A 13,994-nucleotide genomic window follows, 5' to 3' on the forward strand; every position below is an offset into this window, starting at 1 on the left:
CTCAGGTCCGAAAGATGCGCTCTGCTCCCGGCACTGCTTTCTTGGTGGCATGAGGTTCCCAATTCTCTGCTTGCTTCCCTTTCCTTTTATCTCTTGTAAAAGGTGGTGCAGGCCACACCCTAGGGAAACTCCCTTTACATTGGATCAGGGATGTGACCTGGGTAAGAATGGTGTTACAATCCTACCCTAATCCTCTTTAACATAAAATTACAATCACAAAATAGAGGATACCCACACAATTCTGGGAATCATGGCCCAGCCAAATTGATACACACATTTTTTGGAGGACATAATTCAAACCATGACATTCCACCCTTTGGCTTCCAAAAAATCATATCCTTGCAATGTGGAAAACATATTTACCCCATCATGTCATAGCAAAAGTCTTAACTCCAAGTCCAAAATCCAAAAATTCCTCTTCATCTGTGAAATCTAGAATACAAGTTATCTGCTTCCAAAGGTACAATGGCAGAACAGGCACAAGCTACACATTTCCATTACAAATGGGAGAAACTGGAGGGAAAGAAGGGATAACAGGCACCAAGCAAGTCAGCAGAGCACATTACATTAGCCCTCAAAGCTTTGAAAATAATCCTCTGTTCTGTGAGACAATTTACACAATGGCCCTGCCCTCCAGACTCTAGGTATTGGCCACAGTCTCCAGATTCTGAGTGGACGCCCCTCGGCCCTAGGCTTCAGCTCCGCCTTCCAGGCCCATTGGGACAGCAACTCTGCACCCTCGGCTTTAGGCACACCATTCTCCCAGTCCATCTGAGTGGCGACTTGACCCTTAGAAGCACTAGAGGCCATGGCTCCACCCTTTGAAACCCCTGAGGTCATGGCAGTACCCTTTGAGACCGAGGCAGCTCCACTTCTTGTGTTCCTTGTCTCTTCAGCTTCTGCTTCCTGTGGCCTCTCGGCCCTCGGGCCTCACGCCCACATCTGCTCTGCTGGGGCAAGTGTTCCAAAGCTGGGTCGCTCTACCAATAAGTGCCTGGAAGCACCCCACTCTGCCAGGAAGCCTCCTGCACACAGGCACTCGGCTCTCTCGCTTCGTGGGTCAGCTCCCGCACCATCTTGCTCTGGTTTCCTGGTTCTGCTGCTGCTGGTCCTCTGCCACTGCCACACCTCTATCCATTCACAGTTTCAAAACTGCTTCCACATTTTAGGTATCTGTTAGAGCAGCACCCAACTCCTGGTACCAAATTCTGTCTTAGTCATCTAGTGCTACTATAACAGAAATACCGCAAGTGAATGGCTTTAACAAAGAAAAATTTATTGTCTCACAGTCCAGTAGGCTACAAGTCCAAATTCAGGGCATCAGCTCCAGGGAAAGGCTTTCTTTGTCAGCTCTGGAGGAATGTCGTTGTCATCAATCTTCCCTTGGTCTAGGAGCTTCTCTGTGCAAGAACCTCAGGTCCGAAAGATGCGCTCTGCTCCCGGCACTGCTTTCTTGGTGGCATGAGGTTCCCAATTCTCTGCTTGCTTCCCTTTCCTTTTATCTCTTACAAGAGATAAAAGGTGGTGCAGGCCACACCCTAGGGAAACTCCCTTTACATTGGATCAGGGATGTGACCTTGGTAAGGGTGGTGCTATAATCCCACCCTAATCCTCTTTAACATAAAATTACAATCACAAAATGGAGGACAACCACACAATTCTGGGAATCGTGGCCCAGCCAAATTGATATACACGTTTTTGGGGGGCATAATTCAAACCATGACAACTAGATTTTAAATCTTTTTTAATTGACTTTTTATTGCTGTATTGACATTTTATTTCTCTTTCTCAAAAACCAGATTCTTAGCTACTTGGTATTAGAAGTGAATGACAACATAAATGGCATTGAAGAAGTTTAGAAATGAATGCAATATATTTACTCTGGCCATTTTGCATTCCAGCTAGTGAGAATTTAAAGATACTTTCTGATGATGATCGATATATAAATGGCATTAGCCAATCAGTTCAGCTCAGAAAGTGCGTTTGTATTTTCATGCTATCATTCCACTTCCTGTTCTGACCTTGTATGCAAAGATGGCCCAGCCTCCACTAGAAGGTTGTATACTTGTGTACTACTTTTCTCACAGCGTTGTTGTTGTTAGGTGCCATGTAGTCAGTTTTTGACTGACAGCGACCCAATGTGACAGAGTGGGACTGCCCTATAGAGTTTTCTAGGTTGTAATCTTTATGGCGGCAGATCGCCAGGTCTTTCTTATGTGAAGTAACTGGGTGTGTTCTAACTTCCAACCTTTCAGGTAGCAGCCGAGCACTTAACCTTTGTGCCACCAGGGCCCCTTTTCTCCCAATAAAAAAAAACCATTGCTGTCGAGTCAATTCCAACTCATAGCAACCCTATAGGACAGAGTAGAACTGCCCCACGAGTTTCAAGGCTGTAATATTTATGGGAGCAGACTGCCACATCTTTCTCCTGCAAAGCAGCTGGTAGGTTCAGGACTCCCAAGGAGTGGCTGATGGTTTTGAACCGCCAACCTTTCGGTTAGCAGATGAGCGCTTAACCACTGTGCCACCAATGCTCCTCAAATGCAAATATAGTGGGATCTATATTAAAAAATATAGCTCTGCATTCCTAGATTAAATCACAAAGACTACCATTACTTTTTAGTGGCAATTATCCTCAGATAATAAGGACTTCCTGTAAAACAGTCACAGAATACAAATTTTCACCTATTAATTCATAAACACACACACAAACACACATATACATATAAAAAATATCCAAATGCTAGTGAGAATCTGATAAAATCAGAATGGTTATCCTTTACTGTACAACCTTTTTTGAAAGCAATTTTCAGGCTGTATCAAGACTTGAAAACATTAATACTAACTAACCTCTATGTAGTATTTGCAATATGCCTTAGGCACTGTTTTAAATACTCTCAATAATAAACTAACTCATTTGGTCCCCCTGACAACCTTATGAGGTGGGTATTATTACTATCATTTCCATTTTACAAATGAAGAAACCAAAGTACAGAGACGTTAGGTGACTTGCCCAAAGTGACACAGTTAGAAAGATTTGTTTGAGTCAGGATTCGAACCCTGGCGGTCTGGCTCCCAACTCTGTATTCGTCAACTCTTTGGAATCTAGTTTACAGAAAAACTCAAGACACAATAATATTTTTATAGAAAGTGTTTATTGTAGCATTATATATATAATAATGAAAAATAGGAAATAATAGGGTAATGCTTCAGTAAACTATGGTGCACTCACAGGATGAAGTATTTGCTATTCGTAGTTACTATTAGAAATTATGTTTGTGAATATGTAATTTATAAATAGATTGTATTTATGAGTATACCTAAAATATTTATGTGCTGATGTTAAATGAAAAATTCTAAATGATAAGTAAAAACCAGATAAAAAGCATTATAAACATAGAAAGAATTTTCACTATTGAAAATTGAAAAGGGGAATATTCTATAATTTTTAATATTTATTGTGTTTGATAAGATAAGAGCTGATTTTGTTTAGTTCCAAATATCTTCCCAATTTTCTTCAATTAGTTTGCATTGCTTATATATGAAAAAAAATTTCTATTCTATTATATTTATAATCCTGATGGCTTTTAATGGATAGTTTTATAGTACACATAGTGAAATAGTCAAAAGTGACTTGGACAGTCCTTAAAACTAGATTTTCTGTTCATTAGCTCTAAAATTGGAGAGAGTTGTTTATCTTTAAAATTACAAAGTTAACAAAAAAAATAATAATAAAATTACAAAGTTGGAGACTATGAAGACCAGAAAGTCAGGGGTGGGGGGGTGCAGTTTTAGGCAGGGATGGCTGTTAATATGAAATGTGAGAATGAATAAAAGGAGACTGAACAGCTTGTGTTTCCTTGGAATTTGCCATTAAATATAATGGAGCAGATGGCAGAGTGCAACCATAAAGCATAGAAGGAAACACAGATAATCAATATAATATATATCTTAGTGATTGTCTTCTAAAGATAAATATTATTAGATTCGCCTCTACTGAGCTGCTATTTCCCTTTCAGCTATGCTTTGTCCCTGATTACACATTCCTTGGTATGTTGGAGACTGTTTTTGCTCTGCACCAATCCATGTTTTATATAGTAATTCAGTTACAGGGAATCTGGATTTCTCTTCAGTCCTTCACACTACTTCTTCTCACTCCCACCTTTCACCACAGCCTTGGAATCTGGAGAGAAAAGCACTCCTGAGAAGCCATTTCAGACCTTGTTGTTTAGCAAACTTACTCTGCTTGTCGCAGCCCTACTGCTCTCTTTGGGAAGCCTGAAACACTTGTCAGCTTTGAGAAACTTATGGAAATCCCATGCCAGACATAACCATTAAAGTCACATTGTTTAAATCAGATTGTCGTGAGCTCAAATATACCTTTTACATAAGCCAACAGTGTGGTATAGTATATGGCTCTTGTTTTGTACTACCATTCTACCCCATTGTTTTTGTAAAGATAATGGGAGAAGTAAGTACAGTGAATGCCTATTTTATTATTTCTGTGTTAAGATTATCTTTTAGTTTCATAGTACTGTACAGACCATAAATGCTTTCTCTTCTCTTTCTTTTATCTCCAAGCTATTTTTTTCTTTACTTATTTAGATTTGATAATGAGTTAGGCTTGTTTTGGCATGTTAAGTATTTATCTCATAAACATTATGTGTAATTTTTTCCTGTCTTTAACTTTATAAGTTCTTTACTCCTAAATTCCATCTGGGCTGAGATTATTGTGCCTTCTATGCTATTCAGATTAGAAATGACTAAAACTGCACAAAGCCAATGGTTAGCTGAGGGGATTCTAGAAGAGAAAGGAAAGAGCTCATTTTAAACTGTGCCCCAACATCTATTATATTTATATAAGCATAGTTTTCCTCTCCTAATCACCCAAAACCTTGAGGATATATTTACGTACTAGGGTAACAGCATGCTCCACAATGAAATAAAAGTGATCATGTTGATATTTTATCTCTACAGAGTTCTTGAAATCAGTGGCACTTTAATGGCTTGAAAGTCCATAAAAGTAATTTTATATTTATTTTGGCCTTCAGAAGGTCCCTGATGCTGTGGAAAGGCAGCTTTTGCCAGTTTTAGCCTAGACTCTTCTCTTAAAGCTGTGGTCTTAGGTCAGTTACAAACTGAAATTTTGTGTGGCTGACATTTTGATTATAACTATAGCATTTGAACATACAGATTACGGCCAATCTCATTAAAACATGAATTCCGAGTTTTATAGATGGAAAGAATTAAGATTTTATATATTTTAACAACTTATCTTTTTCCCTTTTTAAGTCTGCTTTTCTTCATTTTCACAGTTAATATGCCCCTTCTATCTTGACCCCCTTCACTATCTTTATGATCAACCTAAAGCAGCATGCTAATACTGCTGCTGAAATAGGTATTGATTTCTTGAGTTGTGTATTAGATTATCTTCAGGTTATTTGACACTTTGGTGGTTAATTGCCTTGTAAATTATTTTAACTGCAAATTAGCTTCTCTACAACCAATGTCCCATGCAGGAAAGGGAAAGGAAAAATCCAGACAATATGATGGAGATAGAAAATGTTTGTCTTTCCTAGGGAAGGAAGAAAAATGTGTATATACTAAAGGGAATATAGCAATACATGAAAAATTAAAATACCTGTTTTTAGTGTTTCTGATTAAGATTTAGATAGACAATAAGTAAGTCGGTATGTGTATATGGATGTTCTTGGTAGCACTCCTTTGCTGAACACATCATACACTGCAAAATGCTTGCCTATTCAGACCCATTCTGAGGGTGTGATCCTTGTCCTGAAGGAATATTCTTTTCTGTTGGGGAGTCAAGTGAGGCAGAATAATGTAATAGAAAGAGCACCAGTCTGAAAGTTAGATTTGGCTTCCTGACGCGGTTCTGACACTTACTAGCTATGGACAAGTTAAATTAACCTCTCCTATTAAGTGGGGGGATTGGAGTATCTATGATTTCAAAGGTCTAAATGCCATAATTCTTCAGTGACTAATCCATAAAATCATTACAAAGCAGTATGGCCACATTAAGTGATAAATTGAGAAACTGTCTTCATCTGAGAACATTGTGTGATCAAAGACACTGTGTATGGATTTTTAAAAACTATGCTTGGAAGAAAGTGCATCTAGAATCCTCCATAGAAGGGAAGATGGCAAAACTTCGTCTCATGTACTTTGGACATGTTATCAGGAGAGACCAATCCCTGGAGAAGGACATCATGCTTGGTAAAGTAGAAAGTCAGTGAAAAAGAAGAAAACCCTCAACGAGATGGATTGACACAGTGGCTGCAACATTGGGCTCAAGCATAACAAGGGTTGTGAGGATGGCGCAGAAGCAGGCAGTGTTTCATACTGTTGTACATAGGGTTGCTATGAGTCGGAACTGACTTAATGACACCTAACAACAAGAAGTTACTGTAAACATAAAGATTTCTTCGACAAGGTAGTTGAATCAGTCTGGAAATAGAAACCATATAGTAATTTGAACAAGGGAAGTTTATGATAGGAGACTAATGATAAAGATGTAAAGTGAACACTAAAGGATACCCTAAGACTGAGGGAGAGTACCCAACGAAGGACAAATAGAACATCCTCCCCCAGTCTGAGGAACTCATTGGAGAAGGTATGCTTGCAGCTTCACTGAATTGCCTAGGCAAGCAGGAAACAACCTTCCAGGATACAGGCAAGTAGAAGCTGGTGGAAGGGCTCACAGAGAGATTTAGGGTGTCACTGCAGATGTGAGGCCTGTAGAGAATGGTGTCTATGTTGAGAGGGCCACAAGCTGGTGGCCAGTGAGCCTAGGCTGAGGCTTCAGGTCACTGAGGGACTGTGTGGTCTGGGCGCAGCTGAGGCAGAGGAGTACTAGATAGCCCCCCCACCCCCCCAGGCACCACTTATGTACCCTGCAGTAGGAACAAGAAAAAGCAAACTGCATAAAAGAACCAGGAAGAGAAGCCCCTTCTCCTGCAACGTCCCTCCAGCGCCCTCTACTGACAAAAACATAACTGTGCTCACTGTAAAGGAGAAGTAGTACTGAAAGATGAATTTGAAGCTGAGACCAATAAATTCATAACTGGCACAGTGAAGTTAGCTTTTCTCTCCATAAAACCATACATAGCAACTTCCAGTTTCCCTACATAAGTGAATAAATTGCTACCAAGTCTCTTCTTTTTTCCCTATTTGCCCATAAACTGTATATAGCAACTGGATTTTTCAGGAGCTCATCATTATACATGTTTTTTGAACCTAAAGCCTAAAGAAAAATGAAATCTTCCTCCGGATAATCTTTATCTTAGTTGAGCCACTGATATGTCTAGACCTTTTTTATCCTTGAACCTGGGAAGTAGTTTTCCCTCTAATGAGTGTACTCTAATCTGCTCAGGGACCCTGCATGTCTTTGTTTCCTGCCCATGAAACAGCAGACACATAGAACTGGAGATTTTGCCAGGTCCAATTCTGGTTTCCAGATGACGCTACATCCCTGTGCAGAAACGAGAGTAGTGGAGGAGCCTCTTCTCCCAGGATGTCTCAGGGAAGTAGGGAAGTTGCAAGTGTCATGGTTCTACTTGTTGCTCATCAAAGCAGGTACAGATTTGGGACTGGCGTTCTCTCATTGTTTGGCACTGACTTCATTATTCTTAGATGACTATTATTTTAAAGTACCACTTTGAGCCTATAGTATTATCTCAAAGTTTGGCTCTCTAGTCATTAAAATATCTGACAGTTATGTGCCAGGCAGTGTTCTAAGCATAATGGTTAAGCAAGAAGGAACAGAAGCAAAACTGCCTGAGTATAACTTGGCTCTGCCATTTAAAAGCTGTGCAACCTTGAGCAAGTTTTTTTAACACCTTTGTGCCTCAGTTCCCACATCTGTACAACAGAGATAATAACAGTATCCCCTTCTTAGGGAGGTTGTGAGGATTAAATTAGTTAATACATGTAAGGGGCTTAGAAGAATACTTAGAATATAGTGAGCTCTCAATTGTTGTTGTTGTTGTTAGGTGTCGTCAAGTCAGTTCTGACTCATAGCGACTCCATGCACAACGGAACAAAATACTAACCGTTCCTGCACCGACTCACAATTGTTGCTGTGTTTGAGCCCATTGTTGCAGCCACTGTGTCAATCCATCTTGTTGAGAGTTTTTCTCTTTTTTGCTGACCCTCTACTTTACCAAGCATGATGGCCTTCTCCAGGGACTGGTCCCCTCCTGATAACGTGTCCAAAGTAAGCAAGATGAAGTCTCACTATCCTAGCTTCTAAGGAGCACTCTGGCTGTATTTCTTCCAAGACATTCTTGTTGGTTCTTCTGACAGTCCATGGTATATTCAATATTCTTTGCCAATACCACAGTTCAAAGGTGTCAATTCTTCTTCGGTCTTCCTTATTCATTGTCCAGCTTTCACATGCATAGGAGGCAATTGAGAATACCTTAGCTTGGATCAGGTACACCTTAGTCTTCAAGGTGACATCTTTGCTTTTTAACAGTTTAAAGGGGTCTTTTGCAGCAGACTTGCCCAATGCAATATGTTGTTTGATTTCTTGACTACTGCTTCCATGGACGTTGATTGTGGATCCAAGTAAAATGAAATCCTTGACAACTTCAGTCTTGTCTCCATTTATCATGATGTTGCTTATTGGTCCAGTTTGAGGATCCACCACTCTTCTGTCAGTTTGTCATACTGTGGTGGCTTGTGTGTTGATGGAAGCTATGCCACTGGTATTTCAAATACCAGCAGGGTCACCCATGGTGGACAGATTTCAGCAGAGCTTCCAGACTAAGACAGACTGGGAAGAAGGACCTGGCGATCTACTTCTGAAAAAATTGGCGAGTGAAAACCTTAGCGATAGAGTTCTCAATACACTTTATTATTTCATTCAGTCTTCATCACAATGCTGTGAAATAGGTACTATTTTTATCCCAATTTTATGGATAAGGAAACTGAGACACACAGAGGGATTAAGTAAATTGCCTAAGATCCTGCAGCTAGTAAGTGGTAAAGCTCCTAATCACTATGCTATAGCTGCCTCTCTATGAATAGATCATAATCTAATTCTGAGATCATAAACTGTAGGCATATCATTTCAGTGACTTTCTTTTCTGTCTTTCTGTTGATGATTTTCCATTGGTATCTGTGGTAGGCAGAATTCTAAAATGGCCCCTATGATCCATGCTCTCTGGTATATTATCCCCTCTTCTACAGTGTAGGTGGGACCTATGAATATGATGGATATCACACATTTCCATTCATTTGCTCTAATTCACTCTGAGGAATAACTGACCTGGTACTCCACTTATTTATAAATCATAAATAGAAATACTGTAAGTAACTCAATCATGCCTGAGTGTGCTCTGAGGCTAACATAAAATCTCTTCCCTATCCCTTAGCTTTTCACTATGTTTGTGCTTAGAATGCTTTCTACATTTCCTTTTTAAAATGCAATAGCTAAAACTTCACATATTGATCTAAAAAGTATATGATAAATTTAGAGATAATAAAAGAATGCTGATCTGTTATTATTGGTTAATATATTAATGTAGGGTTGATTTTTTTTTAATCTCCACAGTTACTAAATGCTGCTTTTACCATTGCTTTAAAACCATTGATTATTTTATACTAAAAATACTCTATTCAAATCTTTTTTTCCTCTTAAGAACTTTTTCCTTTGGGTGAACCAGCCATGTATATATAGAGAGAGGATAATGCTTGTATAGAACCGAATACAAAAACTTACCATTTCATTCTGAGAAAATGAGCTATTAATTATATAATTCATATTTTAAATTAATATGTTACCCAAGAGAAGAAAATCACACAATGCCATTAAGTCTAGCCCATGACACTCTTGTTTTGAAAGGTTTTTAAAATCATAGTAAGCCCCGTCAATTGTTACTCAGTCACTAATCCTTTGTCACTGTCTTGGGTAGTTTCTAACGGAATCCAGAGGGTCAATTTTAATACTCATTGACATTTTATGTTCCCTTAAGTTTATTAAAGGTATATTATTTACTAGGCTTTAATTTTAGGTTCAATTTTTTTCCTTCTGTTTTTAGAAATAAAGAAAAATAGAATTTAAAATCCTTTGGTATAAATATTGCAAAAATACCAAAAACATTCCCTTTACACGGTGGTCACCAGCTCTTATAGTTACAATACAGTTGTCCTTTTGCTACTAAAATTACTTTCAGTTTTCCCATAGAGCCATTGTTTTCAGAGTCTCAGTTCTAATACTCCTTCTTCTGCCAAGTCAATGACTTTGGTCTATTTATTTAACTTTGCTCTCTCATCTGTTAAAATGGCTATAATAATACCTACTTTAGGAAGTTGTTTTAAGGATAAGTGAGATAATGAATATAAAGTACTTAGCATTGTGATAGACATTCTGTAGATGTTCTGCAAATGTTATCTAATAATATGATGTTAAATTATAATAAAGGAAATATTTTTCTTGCTATATTATAGTTAGCTTTCTTTTTCTAGAATATACTGTTAGGTTGCGGTAGATAATAGTGCGTTTTAAAATGATGAAGTAATATCTCACATGATTTCACTGAATGAACAGAATGGAACAAATTCACTTTTTATAAGAGTGTGTTAAATAACTTTGGTGGAACATTGCCGTAGCACTCTTAATGTGCTTTCCCTGCAGTGGCTTGATGTATGATGGAGTAATGCGTGTAAAATTAGCATATAAAGCAAGGCCATTATATACCCCTTCTAGCTTATTTAGTCAAGTGCCAAATGCTGCAATATAAAGGTTCTAGTACATTATCTCAAAAAAAGACAGCAAGGTTCTAGTAGAGTTTTTTTTTTTCCCTAACTCTCTCTGTTATTTTTTTTCAAGATCTTTTAATTATTGAATCCTGGTAGCTATGATGGTAAAGTCAATGTTTTACTCACCTTTTGTATTCCCAACAATACCTAGTACACAGCAGGCATTTGCAAACAAAACTACTCAAAGAGAGAACTCTGAAAAAATAATTTGAAACTTAATATGGTGGATTTAGTCGGTACTTTCTTTTCCCTAAAAAAGGTCTACAGTCTAGTATTTCTGCCTTTTCTCTTTTCATCTCAATTCTAAGTACTACCAATGCCTGAACAGGAGAGAGAATTTTGCTGAATACCAGTGTGCTCTGTGAGGTCTGAGTGTTGTAATGCACTTGTAGTAAGCCAGTTATATGCATCCATTACCTTCCTATTTACGTATACGTTCCTTTTGAAATATGCTTCAACTTGTGGAAACCACAAAAGTTTATTTTTAGCATACTGATTTAATAACCTTCATATTATACAATACAGGTATCCTATATGGAAACCCTTCAGAATTAACAATCTTCACCATGAGATAAAGAGAAAATAAGAATAAAAATGTAACCACATATAGGAGAATAGAAATACTGGTAGTTATAAGATTTAAATCTGCCAAAAAGTGTTTTTCTTCCTGTAAAACAGTAGCAATTTGAACTGCAGCTAGTTTTGTGTGTTAACCACTGTCATTCTGTCCTGTTCCCCATGGCGGCTGAAGAACATTTTGAAGAGGAATACAAATTAAAAAAAAAAGAAAATATAGAATAGGGTCCTAGGATAGGCTACATAATTTGTGGGACCCAGTGAAAAATGAAAATGCAGAGTCCCTTGTTCAAAAACGATTAAGTATTTCAAGATAGCAATAGTAGAGCATAAAACCATGAAGCTGGCCCTGTTTAGGGTTCCCTATTTCTGAAGGGTGACCTTCTGCCCATCAGGACCATGTAGCTAGACTGGCCAGTGCCATTACTGCTCATCGTAAGATGGTCAGTAAGGCCACAGAAGTGAGAATGATGAGATGATTCATCCCATGAGTAGTGATTGAGCCTTTTGAGGGTAGAGAAGGCAAGAAGGAGAGAATACGCATTTATTGAGTGTCGTCTTTGGATAGGAGCCATATCAGGCTCTTTTTTTTATACATTATCCTGATTTATCAAGGAAACCTTATAATTTTTATTACCCCCATTTTCTACAAGAGGGAACTGAGCCTCAAGGATATAAAATAACTTGCTCAAAGTCACACAGCAAGTAAGTGGCAAAATGGTGATTACCCACATCTGTCCTCATCCCAAGTTCATGCTCTTTCGTGGGTGTTGGTATCATGCTGGCTAATGTCTGTTTTTAGGGGCTGGTGTAGCCACAATAAAAGTGCAGCCCTGAGAAGCAGATGCAAAAAGCAGGAGTACCTGGGTGGTGCAAATGGCTAAGCACTGGACTACTAACCATAAGGTTGGCAGTTCAAACCTACCCAGAGGTGCCTTAAAAGTAAGTCCTGGTGATCATTATCTGCTTCTGAAAGGTCACAGCCTTGAAAACCCTATGTAGCAGTTCTACTCTGTACACGTGGGGTCGCCATGAGTCAGAATCCACTCGATGGCAAACCAACAACAACATTCTATGTTAGTATGATTGAGTTTATCCTAACCAAAGCACTAGCTTTCTTTGTTCAGTGAAGCCACTCTACTAATTGTTAAAGCTCATTTCTTCTTCAGTTTATTCAACTAATATTTATTGAGTGCCTTGTATGTTCTAGGATCTGTCCACCTGGAGAAGTGAGGGGTAGGTATGAGAGGAAGAGAAGTCAGAGATGAGTAAGACATGTTCTCTGCCTCAGAGGGGTTCAGACTGATGAATCAAATAATAGAAACAAGAGAATATAACCGTGACTTCCATAGATATTTCAGCATAGTCCTTTTATCCATAGTTTAGAATTATATATATATATATATAAGTGTGTTGTGTGTGTGCACGTATTTTTTTCACCTGGACACCTTTTTTACACGGTAATTTGATTTTATAACAAAGGTGATTTGTACGTTACTTACAACATGTGGTTACCATAATTTTTTTTTTTTTTTTTTGCTTCCAGTGTAAAACTCTTTCTGGAGTATGTGATCACATCATATCCCTGTCATCGGATCCTCTGGTTTCACAGTCTGCCCACCTGGAAGTGATTCAGCTGGCAAACATCAAGCCAAGTGAAGGGCTGGTAAGAGATACTATGTTTATCAAAGCCACCATCCATCAGTGGGCAGTTAATGATATGGGCAACGCAGCCTATGAATATGGGAATCCATGAACTTCAACAGTCACTGAACATTTTCGTATTTTTCTCGAGGGGAGTTAAGATAGTGGAAGTTTGTCATGATAAGATGTTTTAGGAAGATAAATAAAAATGGAAGAGAATTGAAAATTATGATTTTTGAATTATCCTGTTTAGCTTGGTAGTAATTTAGCTTTCTTGGATTTTTCCATCCCCCCACCAATGTTCCTTAAGCTTAAAGGAAGTTTAAGTTTTATGATAGACACCACATTGTTACCTAGCCTTGCACGTGGGTGTCTTGTTTGTTTGGTTTGGTTTGTTCTGGTTTTAATAATTCTTTCTTCCCCTAGGACAAGTAAGCTGAATAAAACCCATATTCTTCATAGCTTACATCTGTTCTTTCTTATAAGGGTGAATAAGCAAGTGGATATTGCCAACACTAGGGTAACATCCATGCTATCTATTTTTTCTTGAATTATGTAATGAGATAACCATCTTCTATATTTTGTTCACCTGATTAAAAAAAGTGTATTGGTTCTAAATTTAACCCAAGAGAGAGCTTTCTTTTTTTTTTTTAATAAGCCTCTAGGAAAAAAAGCATATAAAATTCATACTGATGAGGGAGAGAAAAAAATAAAAAACTGGTTGGAGAACATCTTACCTCACTCCACAGCTATTCCATGTTAGCTTAGTGCTAGTGTTTCTGCTTTCTCCCTGTAATTGAATTTTCCAGGGAAGTCATTAATGATATTTTAGAAAGTAGAAATCTTGGAAACTAGCATTAATAACTGAATTCAGATAGTATATTCTTAAGGATCGCTAACCATGTTTAACTTTTTATGTGGCTTTTTTTCTTTATATATACATAACTGCCCCAGAGGGCAAAGCCTTCAGTGGCCACCGGTGATTTTTAGGT

General features: G+C 38.1%; 1 protein-coding gene across 5 annotated transcripts in view; it reads left to right on the plus strand.

Moving 5' to 3' along the window:
- Positions 1-13,994, plus strand: part of CNKSR2 (connector enhancer of kinase suppressor of Ras 2) — a 281,133-nt gene that overhangs the window by 108,000 nt on the left and 159,139 nt on the right. For all 5 annotated transcript variants that reach the window (XM_004382841.1, XM_004382843.1, XM_004382842.1 and 2 more), the window contains exon 6: positions 12,905-13,024. In XM_004382841.1, the coding sequence (XP_004382898.1) occupies positions 12,905-13,024 (120 nt within the window). The remainder of the gene's footprint in view (positions 1-12,904; positions 13,025-13,994) is intronic.

Source organism: Trichechus manatus, unplaced genomic scaffold, assembly GCF_000243295.1.
Source record: "Trichechus manatus latirostris isolate Lorelei unplaced genomic scaffold, TriManLat1.0 scaffold00100, whole genome shotgun sequence".
Classification (NCBI taxonomy): domain Eukaryota; kingdom Metazoa; phylum Chordata; class Mammalia; order Sirenia; family Trichechidae; genus Trichechus; species Trichechus manatus.